The sequence below is a fragment of the Rhinatrema bivittatum genome, chromosome 14 (assembly GCF_901001135.1).
Source record: "Rhinatrema bivittatum chromosome 14, aRhiBiv1.1, whole genome shotgun sequence".
Taxonomy (NCBI): Eukaryota; Metazoa; Chordata; class Amphibia; order Gymnophiona; family Rhinatrematidae; genus Rhinatrema; species Rhinatrema bivittatum.
In genome coordinates, this window is record NC_042628.1 from 33,133,045 (window position 1) to 33,152,428 (window position 19,384).

Sequence of the window (19,384 nt, forward strand, 5' to 3'; positions counted from 1 at the left end):
CCATGCCATGAGGGGGTCTATCTCCAGGGACACCTGTTGGCTTCTGGTTCCTCCCTGGCGGTTGATGTAGGCAACTGTCATGGCGTTGTCCGACATGACTCAGACTCGCCCCGGAGTCAGTAACTGAATCGTAGACAGGCCAGTCTGACAGCTCGGGCTTCCAGCCGGTTTATGTTCCATCCCACCTCTTCTGGGTCCCACTGTCCATGGGCCGTCAGTTCCTTAGGGTGGGCTCCCCCCACCCTCGCAGGCTCGCATCCGTGATGAGCAAGATCCAGTTTGGTGGGGATAGTCTTACTCCCTTGCTCAGATGGGCTTCCTGTAGCCACCACTGGAGTTGGGTCCGAACCTCTGCTGGTAGCTGGAGGTGAATAGACTAGTTCTGGGACATCGGGTGCCATCGGGACAGTAGGGAATGTTGTAGTGGGTGCATGTGGGCCCTTGTCCATGGGACGACTTCCAGAGTTGAAGTTATGAGGCCGAGGACTTGGAGGTAATCCAATACCTTGGGGTGGGCATAGTTCAGCAGTTTTCGCAGCTGAGCCATCAGTTTCCTTCTCCTTGGAGGGGGAAAGACCACCTTGTCCTGCTTGGTGTCAAACCGGATTCCTAGGTACTCAACGATTGAGAGGGCTGCAGGCAGCTCTTGGCTGTGTTGACGACCCACCCGTGATTCTGCAGCAGATTCTTGACTCTGGTGGTCGCCTGGTGACTCTTCTGGAGATTTTGCCCTGATCAGCCAATCATCCAGGTACGAGGATTCCTTCTTTCCTCAGTGTTGCCGCCACTACCACCATCATTTTGGTGAAGGTCCGAGGGGCAGTAGCTAGACCGAAGGGTAGCGCCCTGAACTGGTAATGATGGTCCAGTATCGTAAAGCGTAGGAAGCACTGATGGTGGTGATGGACCGGGATGTGGAGATAGGCTTCAGATAGATCCAGTGAAGTTAGGAATTCTCCCGGCTGTACTGCGTAGGGTTTCCATGCGGAAGTGTGGTAACGTCAGGTAACGATTGACGTCTTGAGGTCCAGGATGGGCCTGAACGTTCCCTTCCTTCTTGGGAATAAAATAGATGGAATAGTGACCAGTATTTTGCTGGTGTGTGGGCTCCGGGATTATCGCCTTCAGGCCGAGTAGTTTTGCCAGTGTGGTTTCCATTGCTATTCTCTTGGAGAGGGAGTGGCACGGTGATCTCACAAATTTGTCTGGAGGTCTGCTGTGGAAGTCCAGATAGTATCCCTCTCGAATGATGGATAGGACCCACTTGTCAGATGTTATCTCGACCCATCTTTGGTAGAAGAGGGTAAGTCTGCCCCCTATGACTTCTTCCTGTGGATGGGTCTGCTGATTCTCATTGTAGGGTGTGGCTGGGGCCTGTACCAGAACCTGCTCCCTTCTTGTTGTGTCTGTTCCGAAAGGAATGGGCTCTGCATGCAGGGCGAGGTGCTTGGTAGTATGTGTTCTTGTAAGGTCTAAAGCATTGGACGACTCTGCCCTTGGTTCTTCGGGGGGAGGACAGCTGGTTTCTTTTGTTCCTGTCCTCTGGTAGATGAGGTACTGGAGACTAACCCCATTTGTTGGCTAACTTCTCCAATTCGCTTCTGAACAAGAAGGATCCTTTAAAAGGCATTTTTGTCAGGTTCGCTTCGGAGGTCGAATCAGCTGACCAGTTTCGGAGCCATAGTTGTCTTCTGGATGCCACTATGGAGGAGACACCTCTGGCTGAGGTGCGCACTAGCTCTGAGGTCGCATCCATAAGGAAGGATATTGCCAGTTCCAGTGTTTCACCAGACGTGGTTGCGTCTCTGGAGAGGAGCAAGCAGGCACGTGTTACTACAGCGCAGCAGGAAGCGATCTGCAGGGTTATCGCTGCAACATCGAAGGACTGTTTAAGGATGGCCTCCTGACGTCTGTCCTGGGCATCCTTGAGTGCTGCTCCTCTTTTGACTGGAATGGTCGTGCGCTTTGAGATGGCGCAGACCATGGCGTCAACTTTTGGGAGCCGTAGGAGTTCCATGGCCGTTGGTTCCAGAGGGTATACGGCTTCTAAGGCCTGTCCTCCTTTGAAGCTGGCCTCTGGCGTATTCCATTCCAGGTCAATTAGTTGTTGTACAGCCTGTAACATTGGGATATTAGCATGAGGCCTGACGGAGGGACACTAGGACCAGGGTTTGTCTTTGGCTCCGCTGTGGTACTCGTGCCTGGAATGGCCAGCGTCTTCAGGGTCAGAGACATGAAGGCTGGTAACTCGTCTTTGGAAAAGAAAGGAAAATTAGTTCTTACCTGTTAATTTTCGTTCTTGTAGTACCACGGATCAGTCCAGACCGTGGGTTGAGCCTCCTGTCAAGCAGATGGAGACAGACCAAAACTGAAAGGGTATCCTATATCAGGACAGAGCCTACCCTGCAGCCCTTCAGTATAACCATTGTCAAAGCAGAGAAGAATAACGATAACAAAAAAAAAAAGATCAAGCAAGTAACCGAGACTCAAGTGAGTAAAAACTGAACAATTTCCAACATGGAATGAACTCTGTAAAGGAGCACTCTTGCAAATCCTTGGTCATAAACACAGATTCTTCCAGTGTCCTTAAAATGATAGGTAATATGCATCCAGAGATCTGTAGAAAAAGCTTCGAGTAGACAGCAGAAAAGAGACAGGGAAGGGTGTCTGGACTGATCTGTGGTACTACAGGAACGAAGATTAACAGGTAAGAACTAATTTTCCTTTCCCTGTATGTACTCTGATCAGTCCAGACCGTGGGATGTACCAAAGCTTCCCTAATCTGGGTGGTACCGAGAGAGTCCCGCTTGAAGCACGTGCCGCCTAAAGGATCCAAAAACCGGTGCTTGGACATCAAGCCGGTAATGTTGAGCAAAGGTATGCAGGGAGTTACCTTCACCGCCGCACTCAATTCTGCACCTGCTGCCTCTAAGCCACTCTGGGGGCTAAGTCCACGCTGGGAGCCACCAGACCGAGGTCTATCTCTGAGGGATCTCGGAAATCACCTTAGGAATTCGACTGGGAGAGGGACCCTTAGGTATCAGAGCGGGGCTGGTCTTCTTGAGGTTAATTTTCTCTTCTATATTTTAAAATTGCTAACACTATTCTAGTGTGTGTAAATGTCCCTATCTGCTTAGGAAACTGAGAAATACTGAAGAGCTAAGCTTCCTGCACAGGTATATGTAGTCTGACGTCAGCTTTGAAGTCTGACTCCATCTCTAATCTGCTATCAGGAGTACACTATACCCATTGGTCCTGAGTCCATCTAGCTACACACTAGGAAACCCTGCTTTCTGTATAGTCTCTATCAGGCATCCCTCCCACCAAATCAGTACAAAGCCTTGGGATTCAACTTGACAAAACTCTCACAATACAATCCCACATCAACGGTAGTACACAAGCTCCGGCAATTATGTAACTATCTTGATCAGCACAACCTAGCCACTGTAATTCATACATCAATCACTAGTAGGACTGACTATTGCAACTCTGCTGAACAGTATTTTTCCACTACAGTATGAAACGCCTCTAGCTCTTGCTAAATATTGTGGCCAGAATCTTATTACGGGCCAAAGCAACAGACCACGTAATGTCTATCTTATATAAACTACACTGGCTGCCAGTAGAAACCAGGATTAAATTCAAAACTCCTTTGTTTCATCTTTAAACGTTTAAGTAAGCAAGCCCCAGAGTACCTCTCCCTTCTTCTTGCCTCCTATGACCTCACCAGAAAACTCTGATCCTCCCAAAAGATCTCTCTCTCTCTCCTTCTCCCAACTTCCTCAAAACTGGCCTTTACAAGACTCTGGGCTTTCAGCTGCTATGCACCCAAAATCTGGAAAGAGACACCTCTTTCCCTTTGTCTTGGATCGTCCTACCTCACTTTCTGGAAACAGGCAAAGGTATGGTTTTTCAACCGGGTCTTCCCTCAGACTGCTCACTAATGAGGTAGAAATATGAACTGTTGCTGAAACTGTCTCTGTGATAACCATACACTACCCCTGAACATATTGCTATGCTATCACTTGTGTCACTTTGTCTATACTGATGGTTTGTACCTGTTAGACCATTTTTTTGATTGTAATCCGTTCTGAGCCTTTTGGAAAAAAGCAAAATATCAAAATATTTGTAAATAACTAAATATTTTTACCTGAAAAGAGAAAAGTCTTTCTTGGTCTGAATTTAAAGTGGTTTTATTTTTCTAAGATTTTTGGAGGCTTAAGAAAACATGAACAGCAACTAAAAGACAGGCATGCACTGTCTAGCCAGTCCCCTTGTTGCATGTTACTATTTACATACAGAACACACTTACACTTTCCTGTGTATACCCCTGGTATTGCATAGGTGGGCTCGGATGAGGTGCTTGGTGAGATCATCTCTTCTTGCATCTGAGGAAACACATAAGCGTACCAATTTAGTATAGATGCACAAAAAAAAAGCAAATAGCCTTATATGCCAGTTGCAAAAATGGCAATGTTTGGTCAACAAAAACAAAAGCATTGAATGGCCAAGAAACCAAGTACAAAATATGTCTCTCACTTCAGACTACAGTTTATAGGCAGTACAAGAAAGCAATCCCTCCCCAGCAGTACTCAAACACTCCACCGGGCCCTACTGGTTAAACTGGTATTCAACTAACAGCAGTGAAACAAAAAGGAAGGAACTTTTTTCTCATCTCCAATTCCACTGTTCTGTTTTGGAGTTTAATTATCAGAGTTTAATCTAAGTTTGAAATTCATAGGAGCTCAAGTGGATATGGTTGAAGGAACAGCCTATCTACCAGCCCAGAAAGCAGCCAAATTACAAAAGTATGGCAAAGTCCATATTCTCAAATATGGACTTTGAAACTTCATGAAATTATTAGGCCATATGCATTCAACAATGCATGTCATTCCCCTTGTCCATCTAAGGATGAGACAGGCACAATAGCATCTGAAAAATTACTGGAATCGGCATGTACAACTTCTCCAAAGAATTCCTGTGACAAAGGAGATAATCAACTAAGAGAATAGACTAAGCAAGAAAGCTATCTTCGAGGTCAAAGCATTCAACTAACAGATCACTAGAAAATATTAACAACGCCTCGCAGCAAGGATGGGGGGCACATATGGATTAAATTTCAACACATGGTCAATGGACACAGCAACAATTGTGTCTTCATCAACCTCTTCGAATTTATAGCTTTTCTTAATGGCCGACGAATACTAGAACCATGGCTGAAGAACAAGATGCATCAGGTCCAAATAGACAATCAAGTATAAATAAAACAAGGAACAGGATCCTCAACTTTGCAAAGAACTGCTAGCAATTTGGAATTGGGCTATCAAGTGAAGAATGTATATTTCAGCGATATATCTCCCAGAGTAGGACAATATACTTGCAGACAGACTAAATCACCACCTTCAGTTGCATGAATGTCCCTCCATGATGATACATGGAAAAATGTTTACAACAACGGTGAATGCCAAAAACAGACCTCTTTGTATCTCCACTCAGTCAAACTTCCACGCTACTGTTCAAACAGCAATAGCGAGGGATGCATTCTCCATTCCATGAGACAGGTGCCTACTATCACACTTTCTCTTCAATTCCATTGACAGTAAGGACAATCCAGAAATTGAAAAAAGACAAAGGACTGATGATACTAATTGCGCCTTACTGGCTGTATCAGAGTTGGTTTCTGTGGTTCAATAGACTGGCAGCATTTTCACCAGATTACCATTATTTCCGACCCTCTTGACACATTATGAGGGATCTGTCCTACATACAAATCTCTAAACTTTAGCACTGGCAGCCTGAATGTTGAAAGCCAGCTAGTTCAAAAGCTCTACCTAAAAAGAGGTACAAAAAACATTCTCCTTGCAACAAGAAGGCCTGCAACCCAAAGATCCTACATCTATAAATGTAAAAGATTTAGTAATTGTTTCAAGTTCAAAGAGCAGACCCTTTCACATGCCCCATACCAAAGCTATTAAGGTATCGCCTACAATTAAGTAACTCAGGACTAAAATCTAATTCATTTAGGTGTACCCTTAAGTGCCATTGCAGCTTATCGTTGGCACATAAAGTATCAGCCAATCTCTCAAGACCCTTTGGTATCTAAGTTTATTAAATAACTTTACAATTTATAGCCATCAGTAAAAGCACCTCTTCTACAATAAAGCTTAAATATAGTGCTGAGACAATTAATGGAAAAATCATATGAGCCTATGGCTACAATAGACAAAATTTGTCTCATGGAAGACAAATTTACTGATTGCCATAACAACGGTGAGAAGAGTAAGTGAATTAAAGGCTCTAGTAACCTACCCATCATACATGAAGATCTTCAAGCATAATATGATATACACAATTACCAAACCCTACTACAGAACAAGAAACCAACTGGGACTATACCTTTGGACAAGCTGTGCTCAAAATAATTTTAAAATAGAACTCTCAACCTTCTTGCTCAAGCAAGAACTCTAAAGAATCAATTATATTGCTGCGGTCTTCAGCTTGGGAGTGCCACCTTGTGTGGCGATTTATGCCTCTTGTCCGTGGAGAAAGTGAAGTTGCTTACCTGTAACAGGTATTTTCTGGGAACAGCAGAATAACCAGCCACAGAATCCTTCCCTCTTTTCCGAGAAGTTGAGATCAGCTAAGAAACAAACGGAGGGAGGGCTGCAAGGGAACTGCCACACATGCTCAGAGCAGCTCAAAAGAGTTCAGAGCTGAAGGAGACTGAACAGATTTGATGCCGTTGGATGATGTTATCCATTTTGTGTGGCTGCTTGTTCTGCTGCTGTCCATGGAGCAAGCAAGCAACTTTGCTTTATCCTCTTTTGTTAAAAAGGTATTTCAGGTTACAAATACTTGCTGTTACCTGAAGACAATATTCTGACAGAATCAGTGTTGCATGACTGGCTCAAAAGAAATTCTTGCAAGCTCTAGAACTTTCACAAAGTTCATGTACCAGAAACTAGTGTTAAGAGCTGCTGGAATGAAATAGAGTAAAACAACCTCCTAAAAAGTAGAGGTAAGTAGGTTGTGAAACTATGATAGTGCTCTCTTCAAAGAACAGTAAATTATAGGTAGGTAATTATATTTTCTCTGATGAATGGGATTAGCTAGTAAAGGGTCATCTGCTAAACCAAGGTCCAATGACAAACCTTTAGCTCCTGGGAGGGAATTCCCTGTCCGCTACTACCTGCTTACATCTCTGGGGCCACATGAAGGGAATCCCAGATGTCACTGTCTCCTCAACACCATGGCCTTCTTGACCATTACTGCTGAAAGCACTTGAAAATGAAATGTCATTTTAGCAAATATCAGCGTGATAATGAATATCACAATTTGTTTTGTGTTTAGCATTTACTCTTAAAAAAAAAAAAAAAAAAAAAAAAAAAAAAAAAAGAGTCACCTGCATAAGCATCCAAACATCAGAAATGAATCTGTTATGGGGCCAATATTCAGCAGCCTAGAGATAACAGGTTATATACTTACTTTGGGGAGTTAGGAGGGAGCATCGGCACTTCAGATATATTACACTTTGGGGGGGGGGGGGGGGACGACAGCATTTTTTCTTCTTTTTTTATAGTATGTATAAGATTGTTTTCTTTTCCGTGAGTTGTTGTATTTAAAATGGAAATATTCAATAAACAAATAATTAAAAAAAATAAATTATTAATAAAAGAGATCTTTCAACCCTTTCTTGTTTCAAGACCATTACCTGCTGTTTTACCTAGTGGTAATTATTCTTTTATGTATATTGGTTAGCACAGTACCACATTTATTAGCATAATCAATCCAGTATCTTTTCTTACTATATAGATATATCTATAGATATATAGATGTCTCTATATTTTTTTTTTTTTTTTTTTTTTTTAAGCAGACTTGGGGAAAATAATTGACTGGACAGATTTAGGCCTCCTACTGCAATGCCTAGATTTGTCCTGCCTTTTGCCAAGAATGAGCCCAAGGCAGATTACAATCAACTTTAAAAAAAAAAACAACCCACCAGTTACAGCTCTGAATATCAAACTAACTGACTAAATATACCAGAGCCCAACCTCAGCATCCTTGAAATTAGTCTCCTTTGACTGGCTAAATCGGTACTAACAGCAATTTTGTGTGCAGAGATTTACCTGGTCAGAGGAAGGAGATTTTAAACTGCCCATTTTGATGATTATCTGCTATCATTTACCAAGTTACTATGACAGATTCAACTTGCTGCTAGAGTTAGTTGGTTACATTTTTTGAAAGACTGACCCCTACAGATGTTAGATGTCTTGAGAAAATTTTTATTAAAGGATACTAGTTTTCATATACTGTCTATAATGATGTATGTTCCTATATAAGAAGGGGTAGGAAAGGATATGTGGAAGATCAAACCCTGCTATTCACTCACATTATTATTATTATTATTTTTTTAACCAGTTAAAGCTGGTCATTTACCTGTTTCTCTTCTGTTCTGGAGCCTGCTTGTGTGAATGGCCTCTCTTCCCCTTCACCATCTGCAGTGCTTGGTCTGTTCAGATCTTCCTTGCACACCGAGTGAATACTTTCAAAATCTCCATAAAAAGTCTCATCATAACGGGACACGGCCTCTAGAATTTCATCGTCCGTTGTGAACAATATGGTATCCCCAAACTGCTCAGAAGCTGGAAAAAGTGACGCGAATTATAAATACCGATGCATAAACTCAATTGCCAAAGCATTTCAAATCTAAAAACGTGAAGACACAGAATTGTAGAGGATGCAATATTGTTCAGATTCCCCTTAGGATTTTGGAGCTATAATATTTTAATATAACTCAGTCCAAAATATTTCACATACAACTCCATTAGTCTGAGTTTTCCTCACATATCCCATGATTTTCACTATGATCACCACTTAAAAAGTGATTTCTGTATACCAATGGTTGTAGAAGACAAGATGATTTCAAAACAAACTATTTCACAAAGCATACAAGCTGTAAGAACATAAGAACATGCCATACTGGGTCAGACCAAGGGTCCATCAAGCCCAGCATCCTGTTTCCAACAGTGGCCAATCCAGGCTATAAAAACCTGGCAAGTACCCCAAAAACTATGTCTATTCCATGTTACTGTTGCTAGTAATAGCGGTGGTTATCTAAGTCAACTTAATTAATAGCAGGTAACGGACTTCTCCTCCAAGAACTTATCCAATCCTTTTTTAAACACAGCTATACTAACTGCACTAACCACATCTTCTGGCAACAAATTCCAGAGTTTAATTGTGCGTTGAGTAAAAAAGAACTTTCTCCGATTAGTTTTAAATGTGCCACATGCTAACTTCATGGAGTGCCCCCTAGTCTTTCTATTATCCGAAAGAGTAAAAAAACGATTCACATCTACCCGTTCTAGACCTCTCATGATTTTAAACACCTCTATCATACCCCCCCTCAGCCGTCTCTTCTCCAAGCTGAAAAGTCCTAACTTCTTTAGTCTCTTCTCATAGGGGAGCTGTTCCATTCCCCTTATCATTTTGGTAGCCCTTCTCTGTACCTTCTCCATCGCAATTATATCTTGTAATTGTGATGGAGAACACAGATACAGAAAGACATTACAGTGAGAGATTTACATTTAAGCAAATGACAATACTAATGGTCAAGAACTATGCACCATGACAGTGTTCAAAATCAATACTGTATACAGTTCTGGAGACCACATCTTCAAAAGGATAAAGAAATTTAGATACTTCCATAGTTTCCATGTAGATGAGGTGAAAAAGGAGGGGTCACGAGATGAAGGTGAAAGGGGGTAGACTCAGGAGTAATCTAAGGAAATATTTCTTTATAGAGAGGGTAGTGGATGCATGGTGTGGCGACAGGACAGTATCTGAATTGAAAAAGGTGTAGGATAAACAGAGCAGACTCATCTGGGTAAGTGGCAGCAGCTGAATATTTGGCCGCTACTTATCCAGATAGGTACTTATCCAGCTAAGTAGTGGACGGAAAATGGGCAATTCAGGAAGGAGCTGTCTGGATAAGAAAAAATATTTAAACTTATCCACTTAAGTTAACCAGATAAGTTAGACCTCCTCAATAGAAGGTCTAAAGTTATCCGGATAAGACTTGTCTGATTAGCTAGCGACTTTTTCGGGGATAGACATGCTGCTGAATATCACTTGTAAGTTAGCCAGATAAGTCTTATCTGGCTAACTTACTTAGATGCTTTCCTTTGAATATCTACCTCAGATGATCTCTGCAGAAGTGGTAGGGATTGTAAAGCTGAATAGTTGGTGTGGATGGGCAGGCTTGATGAGCCATAATGGTCTTTTTCTGCCATCATGTTTCTATGTTAAGACAAAATACACCACTATTTACATACAGTAGTTATGTGAACCTCATCTCCCTGCTCCTCCTAGATGTTTCCAAAACCACTAATCTCCCCTACCCATACATTTCAGACCCCCTGGATCTCCAGGTCTTACACTGTACATCTTCCAATCTATCCTGCAGTCCCACTTTCCTCTCTGCATTTCCAATATTTGCTTTCAGCACCTCCAACTCTCCTGGACCTCCAAACCATTCCACTTTGCTCAAATTGTCCCCGTATTTCTAATCTCCACCACCCTTTCAGTTTCTCCCTTCAGTTTTCAATAGCCCCTGTATCTCCAATCTCTCTACTACTCTATTTTACCCCTCCCCCAAGGTCTCAAAAACTTTTAAATGTCCCACTCTCCATATCTAAAATCCCATCCTCTACCCCTCATTTCCTTTTGCCTTACAATAGTTCTCACTGCACACTCTGAGGATAATCCAGTGGCCTAAACCCCTGGCTCTTTCCTCAGCCAGCATTACTGACTTTGCCCTATGGCAGCTGACTGGGTCCCTACCTTCCCTTCCCAACATATTGCTATGGTCCTGACCAGCTAGTGATTCCTTCCAGCCCCTACTCCCCAGTCAACATTTTGGCTGCAGTCCTGTGTGTCTGGAGTCACTATTCTTTTTCCATTGCCAGTCAACATATTGTTATGATCCTGACCAATCAGGTCCCTACTTACCATCCCTCATCCTAAAACAGCATACTGTCATAGCAACTGAACAGCATATCTGGGAACTCTCCGGATTTGACCTGGAGACTCTGGAATTCTAAGCAAATTTCCAGGTCTCCGGGCCAATGTGAGAAAACACCGGGTGGGCCGAGAATGTGCCCACGTGGCCCAGGTGACCTTGTCCTGGCCGCATGGACGCGAACGAGGAGGAGATGACAGTCACGCGGTGGGAAGGAGGAGTGTCTGCAGGAAGGAGGAAGTATCAGTGAGAGCAGAAGCCTCAACGGACAAAAGCAGAAGGAACTTTGCTTTCAGTTGCGTGGGCCCGAAGGATGCTGCTGCTGCTCCATCTCACAGGCCAAACGCAATTAGAAAGAGGCTGCTGCATCGTCCACTAGCTCTGAAGGAGGAGGAAGCTGCTGCTGAATAGTGGTCCCAGAAGAGGAAGAGGCTGCTGCACTGTGGGTCCAGAACAGGAAGAGGAAGCTTTTGCTACCCCGCAGGCCTACAGGAGGACGAAGCTGCTACTCCTGGTAGGTTCAGGATGGAGAAAGAGGGATGAATGAGCATGTGTATGACAGTGAGTGAGAGACAGAGTGTGACATAGGGTGGGCATGTATGAGAGAGAAGAGTTATAGGTGAGTGGGCATATGCGTGAAAGAGGGAGAGAAGAGAACTAGCACGTGGGTGAGCTTTGTGTGGGAGAATAAGAGTGCTTATTGGGGAATGAGTATGTGTGTGTGTACGTAACATGTATGTGTATACCATCACCCCTCCCCACTCTGCTAATCCAGAGTGACTGGAATTGAAAAGCTCCCAGGTATGCTGACCAGCCCCTGGTTTCTTCCTTTTCCACCTCAATTCAGGCAGTCTGCTTACTTGCTCTCATGTGGGAACTAATTAGAAGCTCTACCAACAGCTACTGAATTTAGAAACCATGTGTTCCTGTGAGTTACAGGTTTTCCCAGAAGAACACTCTTATCTGCTAAAAACAGTGTGATCACTTGAGAAAAAAAAAAAAACCCTCCATGAGCTGGCAGCAATGATAATGGATCCCAGTTGAGCACAGCACAAGAAGCAATGAGAGAGACTGCAAAGGAGGGTAAAAAAAATGACGTGCATTATCTAGTATCTCCATATATTGTTGATAACAATAAACCATGTTTATATAAACTAGTTTTTAAAGACAAACCTCCAGACAACGTTCCTGAAGCTTTTGCAATTTCTCCTTTAAAGATGCATTTTTCGTCAAGTAATATTTCAATATCTTTCACGCCACGAAAGGAATGTATTCTGGATTTATTGTAATTCCAAATCCTAATCATTGCCACTTGAGAAGGAGTCACAAAGTCAAGATAAATAAAATGAAGTTTTCCAGGAGTAAAGGGTGCCAGCCAAAGATGCATATCATCTTGAGTTCTGTTTGTCCCATCAACTAGGTTGGTGACGACTCTGGGATCTTTGCCATAGACCGGCAATATATTGATATCAGGCGGATCAGCCTCAATTCGAGAAACCTGAACAGGTTCTCCATTAGAAGTGAAAATTTCAATTCCATTAAGGCCCACATAATGTCTATCCCCCCAGGTGGATGCAATTTTAATAACCAGATGCTGCCCTTGAGGCAGCACTGGAATTTCAAAATCACTTCCATCATCTCTATCAGTTTCAACAGAATTATCTTCTTCCAGTTCTCTAAGCGTCCCTTCCTTTTTGACTGACTGGTGCTCTCCTTGCCTGTTAATCTTTTGCTGTTGAAGGAACTCATCAAAAATATCCCCTTCAAAGTCCATGTTGGAGATTCTGCCCCGCTGCGAGCGATTGAACTTCAGCAAGGAGTTCCACGATTCCAGCAGCGAGTAATCTTGCTCATTACGCCACTTTGCTCTGGGAGATTTTTGGGATTTGATGAAATGTAGCACATCTACAAAAAAAAACAAAAACCATTCATTGGTACAATGTTATGCTTGTTAGGAGAAATAACTCTCTGCATAGTGGTAAAGTCTGCATGTACAATGGGCACAGACTTTATGAGGGGTGGGCGTTCGCTCAAAAAACCCTTCCCCAATTGGCTGGATATTTGTGGAATTGTTCATACACAAAGTTACACCTGTTCCTGTTCAGAAATAGAAAGGTTTGCATCACCACACCCCAACTCCCTGTGCATGTTCGATCACATGCAAAACCAGGTCACAGCTGTACTTTTACCCGCATTGGTCCCCAGTTAATTTTCAAAGTGCCACTTACGCATCCTATAAAAGGGCATTACAGTTGTGCTCACAAGTTTACATATCCCTGGCGGAATTTGTAAGATGAGTGGCATTTTAAGAAAGCATGAGCGATCAATCGGAACATGTTATTTTTAAATGTGTCTGAAATTAAACTGTTTCACATCACAGAACAGCACAATCATTAAACAAATCATAGCAATAAAGGAAATAAAAATGGACAGCAGAAGAATCAACCACACAAGATGGGTAAAGTTGTCTGATGGTACTGAGTTGGCCTCTGTTCTCTCCTAGCCTTGACATTTTTGGAGTCCTTTCAAGGCATGCACATGATTTCCCATGTTAGCAGTGCCACATACCTCCCTCAGTCTTTCCTCTAGCTTGTGCCCAGCTTCTTGGAGGGAGAGAGGGATAGTGTGGCTGTTTGCTCTGCTTTCCATGGAGAACACCTGCTACAGAGAAGCACCTTTGCTTTCTCCATGGACAAGTACAACAAACAAGCTGCATAAGATGGGACTCCCTGGCTAAGGGTTGCTTCTTTGTTTTCTTTTCCCAACCATGGCTATTGAATGGGACGATCACTTTAGAATATTACTGAGCACAGACTGTCCAAATGTACTGTCTCCAAGAGACTCTTCTACCAGACAACAGTGCTGTTCAAAAGGTGTGTAGTGAGGACTATGTTGTTGCTTTACAGATGTCTTACATGGATTTTAGATGAGCTAACTTTGAGGCAACAGCTCTTAGCTGATGCGCTTTAATTTGATGTGGTACTTGACAGTTCTGTGCCTCATTACAACGGGATATGCATTACACTTTCGAATAATAGAAGGACTAGGGGGCATTCCATGAAGTTAACAAGTAGCACATTTAAGACTAATCGGAGAAAATTCTTTTTCACTCAACACACAATAAAGCTCTGGAATTTGTTGCCAGAGGATGTGGTTAGTGTAGCTGGATTCAAAAAAGGTTTGGATAAGTTCTTGGAGAAGTCCACTGATGGCTATTAATCAAGTTTACTTAGGGAATAGCAACTGCTATTAATTGCATCAGTAGCATGGAATCTTCTTAGTGTTGGGTAATTGGCAGGTTCTTGTGGTCTGGTTTGGCCTCTGTTGGAAACAGGATGCTGGGCTTGATGGATCCTTGGTCTGACCCAGCATGGCAATTTCTTATGTTCTTAAAAGTCATCTGAAAAAATTCTGTTTCATTACTGATGTTGCAGTTCCTGGCCGCAGCAGGCCCCAGCCGGTCCCTCCTACCTGCTCCTCCATGCTGCAGCCTGGCATGGTGCACCCCGCTCAGCGGCAGGCCGACCATGCCCTTTAAAGGGGCCATGGTGGGAAAATTCGGCCCGGCCCCGGAAGATGACATCACCAGGGAGGGGTACTGACAACAGCCTTCAGGACTTTGCCTTTGCAACAGGTAGTCTCCTCTGAGTACTAGCTGCTGTCCAGACGACTTTGTTCCTGTACTTGCCTTGATCCTGTTCCTGGTTCCGTTCCTGCTGTTCCAGTCCTTGTGTTCCTGATTCCAGTCCCGGCATTCTAGTTCCTGCTTTCCTGCCCGTGCCTTCATTCCAGTCTCCGGTCTTCTCCTTGCTCCTCAGTTCCTGTGACCCCGTCCTTGGCTTGATCTCCTGGTTTGACTTCGGCTTGTCTTCTCGTCTCTGCTTGTTTGCTACCCGTCTCGACCCGTGGCCTGGTACTCAATTCTTGCCTGCCTGCTGCCTGCTCTGGACCATCTGCTTGGACTCTGTTCCGCTCCTTCGCTGCCAGCCCCGACCCGGACCTTGGATCCAGTCTTCTTCATCCGCTTCACCTGCTTCCTTGAGGCACCCGCATCTAAGTCCTGCTGGACCAGACACCCAAGGGCTCAACCTGCGGGGAACGAGAGCTGGTATAGGTGAAGGTCCTTCCGGGTTATCCTCACCAGTGCCACCTCCCGGAGACGAGATCCTTTGGAGGCAATCCCTCAGTGGTCACCATCACTCGCTCCTGCTCAAGGGTCCACAAACACAACAACAGAGTTTCCTCTCTTACTTTTGTCAAAGGCTATGAACAGTAGAGTCATTTTTCTGTGCAGCTTAGTTCTTTCTAGGTAGAACAAGAGCATTCTTCCACAATCTAGCATATGAAAAGTTTGTTCTTTCGGTGTTGAGTGTGGCTTTGGGAAAGATGGCAACACAACTGATTGATTTAGCCACTATTTGGATAGGAACTTGGGGATGAGTATGTAACACTACCTAATTTTTAAATACCTGGGTATAGGGAAAGTAGTTTACCAAAGATTGTATTTCACTTGCTTTCTGGCTGAAGTTATGGCTATGAGGAAGAATGTTTTCCATGTTGCAATAGGCTCATATAGTGGCTTCATCAACTGCTAGAGCACGGTGCTGAGATCCCATTGTGGTGGAAATGCTTTAATTGAAGGCTTTAAATTGTAAAGATCTTTAATAAACCTAGAGATATTGGATGGTTGGAAATTTGCTGGCCTACTTCATGCTTATGATAAGTGGCGCTCAGATGCACTCTTCCTGAGTTGGATTTTAAGCTGATGTTAAGTAGATGAATTAAGTAATTGAGCAGAACAAGTAAAAGGGTCTGTCTTCTGTGTTTGATACTAGTGACTAAATTTTGTGCATTTGTATGATTTTTTTGGTGGATGGGTTCCTCATGACCAGAAACATTTCATTTATTTCTTGCAGCAGCTGAAGATTCTGAATTAGCTGGCTTTCAACATCTTTGCTGTCAGTGCTAAAAACTGGAGGTTGGAATGAAGGACTGTTTCTCCTTGCTGAGTCAGGAGGGTTGGTATTAACAGCAATTGGATAGGTGGAGCTCTTGCAAGCCTGTGAAGCTATGGGAAGCAATTTTAGCATGGCCAAAATGTGGCTATTAGAATCATTCTTCCCTTGTCTTTTTTCAATTTGAGTATTGTCCTTGATATTAAAAGGATCAGAGGCAATGCATACTGCAGACCTTTGCTCCTTGATGATGATGATGATGATGATGATGATGAATATATCCATGGCCGGAGTGCTGTCGGATGGTCTCATAGATCAATACTACTGCAACTTGTGTCTGAAAGGTAATGCGAAATGGTCTATGGTTGCTGTTTCCTAAATTTTGAAGGGGCATGTTGAGTGACTATTCTTGCAGTTGAAGTTGACAACTTAATCCATCTGCTAGGACATTGCTTTTCCCAGGAAGACAAATAAAGAAAATACATATGTAGCTATCACCAATTTCCAAATGGTTAGTGCTTCCTTGCATACCTTAGTAGGTAAGAGATTGTTCCTCCTTGCTTGTTGATATAGAACATTGGTACTTGACTGTCTGTGTGAATTTGTACTGTTTTGTTCTTCAGACAAGATTCAAACACTTGAAAGCCATTACAAATCACTCATCTCTAGAACAGTGATGTGACATGTTCACTCTTGGTCTGAAGACCTTGCATGCACATTGAGTCAATATGTGCTCCCCACCCTTGATTTGGTGCATCTGTTGACAATATGTTTTGCATCTGCAAGAGGTGCATTGACCCTGAAATCGAATTTTTGTTTTTGTCTACCACTTTAGCAAGACCAGGAGTTCCAGTGTTACTGGTATTTTGAGGTTTAAATGGCTAGACATGATGATCTCAGTAGCTCTTTAGGTGTCACTGGGTATTGTCTCATTTTGAGCCTTGATAGCAGTGTAACTTGTACCATTGAACCAGCAATCTCATGTATTGGACGTGCTGTAATCCATGCCTTTGGAACAGAGAACAAGTGCTCTTTGAATAGTAAAGTAGGTCTTCACCTTGACCATGTCTAGTTTCACACCTATAAACTATCTGCAGGCTTGGTACTAGGCTGGATTTTTAAAAATGCATTATAAATCTGAGATTTATTTATTACCCGTTTCATATTTTTTTTATAGCATTTTTATAAGATGCACTCAATATTAGCCAGTTCTCTAAATATGGAAACACAAGCAAGTTCTGTTTCCTAAGATGAGTGGCTACTACTGCTAGACACTTTGTGAAAACTATCAGAACTGCTGCTAGACCAAAGTGTAATACTCTGTATTGAAACTGGAAATCTTACAGAGTGAAACTTAGGTATTTTCTGTGTTTATTGTTCATCCGGTATATGCATAAGCATCTTTGAGGTCTGGCGAAGTCAATCAGTCTTGTATTGAAGATGCTAATTTTGAACTTTTCTTTCTTGAGGAAAGTGTTTAAGCCTCTGAGATCCAAGATTAGACAAATGTCTCCTTTTTTTCCCTTTGGAATTAGGAAGTACCTAGAGTAAAATCCTTTTTCTTGTTAACTTTGTGGGACCAGTTGAATTGCTTTGGATTTCAAATGGTATGCACTTCCTGGGTTAATAGTTTTAGTTGTATTTTTTAATAAAGCTGATGAAAAGAGGTTAATTGAGGTGGTAGACTTTCAAAGTTTAGGCAATATTTGCGGTTTATGATCTTCTAAACTCATTTGTCATTGATGAGATTCCAATGATCTTTGGATAATCTTAAACTTCCTCCTACTGGTATGTCTGGAATGGAATTTGAGTGGATATTTGTTGAGTGTCAAAAGCTAGTATTTAGTCTTTGTGGAGTCTATTGCGTTTGTCTCTGTTCTTGTTGGACACAACCCCTCTGTCTCGGCTGCTTTTGTTGTGATTGTTGCTGTAAAATTATTGGTCTTTGCTGATAATATGAGTATATCTTCTTTTTGAAAGTAGTAATAAGGTCTTTTATATTACTCTATGAGGAAGTGTCCATCTGTGATACATATGACTATAGTGTGATGCTCTGGTTTTGATAGACTATTGTCTTGTTGATTTTATCTCCGAACACGTTGTAACCCGCACATGGGATGTCTGCCAACTTCGTTTTAAAGGATCGAGGTGGGTTTAGGGGTTATTTGTGTGTGCCGTTTTTCCCGCCCTCCCCCAAAACGATAAGAGAACCCCCACGAACAATTTCGTGGGGTTTTCCTATCGTTTCAGGGAGCCCCCAATTTCTGACGATTTTGAAAATATCGTACGATATTTTCAATCGTCAGAAGCCCAATTCACATCCCTAAAAAGGTATGGTATCAGACAATTTCTGTAGAAAAGATGGATAGATGGTATCCTCTAGTGGTGTTAACGCTCTGTTTGGTTCTGGAAATAAATTTGATGGATGATTTGGTGAGTGGCCTCCAGATATGAATTCTAAGGAATCATATGAATCTTGTAACATTTCTAAATTTGATATAACATATGATGGCAAATGTGAGCTTAGTTCTTAAGATCTCAATGGTTTTTCTATTTTTTTTTCCAGGTTTTACAAAACAAGACAGTGGAAGTTTAGTTCTTAATTATCTTCTCAATTTTTCTAAAACGGGTTTTCAGAATATTAATTCATTATCCGGTCATTCTTCCATCTAAGTTTTAATGAAATTGTTCCAGAGCTTCTGCACGAATGTTTGAAAACTGGGGAAAGAAATCTTTGGCTCCTTTCTGTCCAGTGAAGGTAGTCCCACTGGTTGCAGCAAGGATGGCGACAATATGACACTTAGAAAAGCAGATGATTCTTAGCCTTTCCCCCCCCCCCCAAACATGCAGGTTTTTGGGCCCCAATTTTTCAGCACTATGCACTGCCCACTCCAATGCAATTGAGTGTGTCTGGGGGCGTGTGGGCGGTCTGGGGGTGTGGCTGAGTGCCCCGACACAGCAGCCTGTGTCGGGGCCTGCCGCGCCGGTGCGCGTAAGTTACTACTGCCCAGAGACAGTAGTAACTTCTCCGATAAAGGTAGGGGGGGGGGTAGAAAAAAAAAAGTTCCCTCCGAGGCCGCTCCGATTTCGGAGCGACCTCGGAGGGAACGGGCAGCGTGCGCAGGGCTTGGAGCTCAAGTTGCACAAATGTGCACCCCCTTGCGCGCGCCGACCCCGGATTTTATAAGATACACGCGTATCTTATAAAATCCAGCGTACGTTTGTTCGCGCCTGGTGCGTGAAAAAAAGTATGCGCGCGTATGTTTTTAAAATCTACCTCTAAGTGGATGAAAAAAGACTGAGGGAGGGAGCACAGCAATGCTAACATGGAAACTCTTGCACATTCCCAGAAAGGAATCCAGAAGTTTCTGAGCTAAGAGAGAATAGAGGCAGACTTGGTGCAGTTGGA

The 19,384-nt window shown here is 42.9% G+C and overlaps 1 protein-coding gene across 7 annotated transcripts in view; it reads right to left on the minus strand.

The window, feature by feature from the left end:
* KIAA0556 (KIAA0556 ortholog) overlaps positions 1-19,384 on the minus strand; it is a 152,106-nt gene that overhangs the window by 56,737 nt on the left and 75,985 nt on the right. For all 7 annotated transcript variants that reach the window (XR_003852620.1, XM_029576639.1, XM_029576637.1 and 4 more), the window contains 3 exons: positions 12,194-12,925; positions 8,437-8,642; positions 4,313-4,388 (listed from right to left, as the gene is read on the minus strand). Coding sequence is in view for 6 of the 7 variants with exons in the window: in XM_029576639.1 (XP_029432499.1) it covers positions 4,313-4,388; positions 8,437-8,642; positions 12,194-12,925 (1,014 nt within the window). In the remaining variant the exon portion in view is untranslated. The remainder of the gene's footprint in view (positions 1-4,312; positions 4,389-8,436; positions 8,643-12,193; positions 12,926-19,384) is intronic.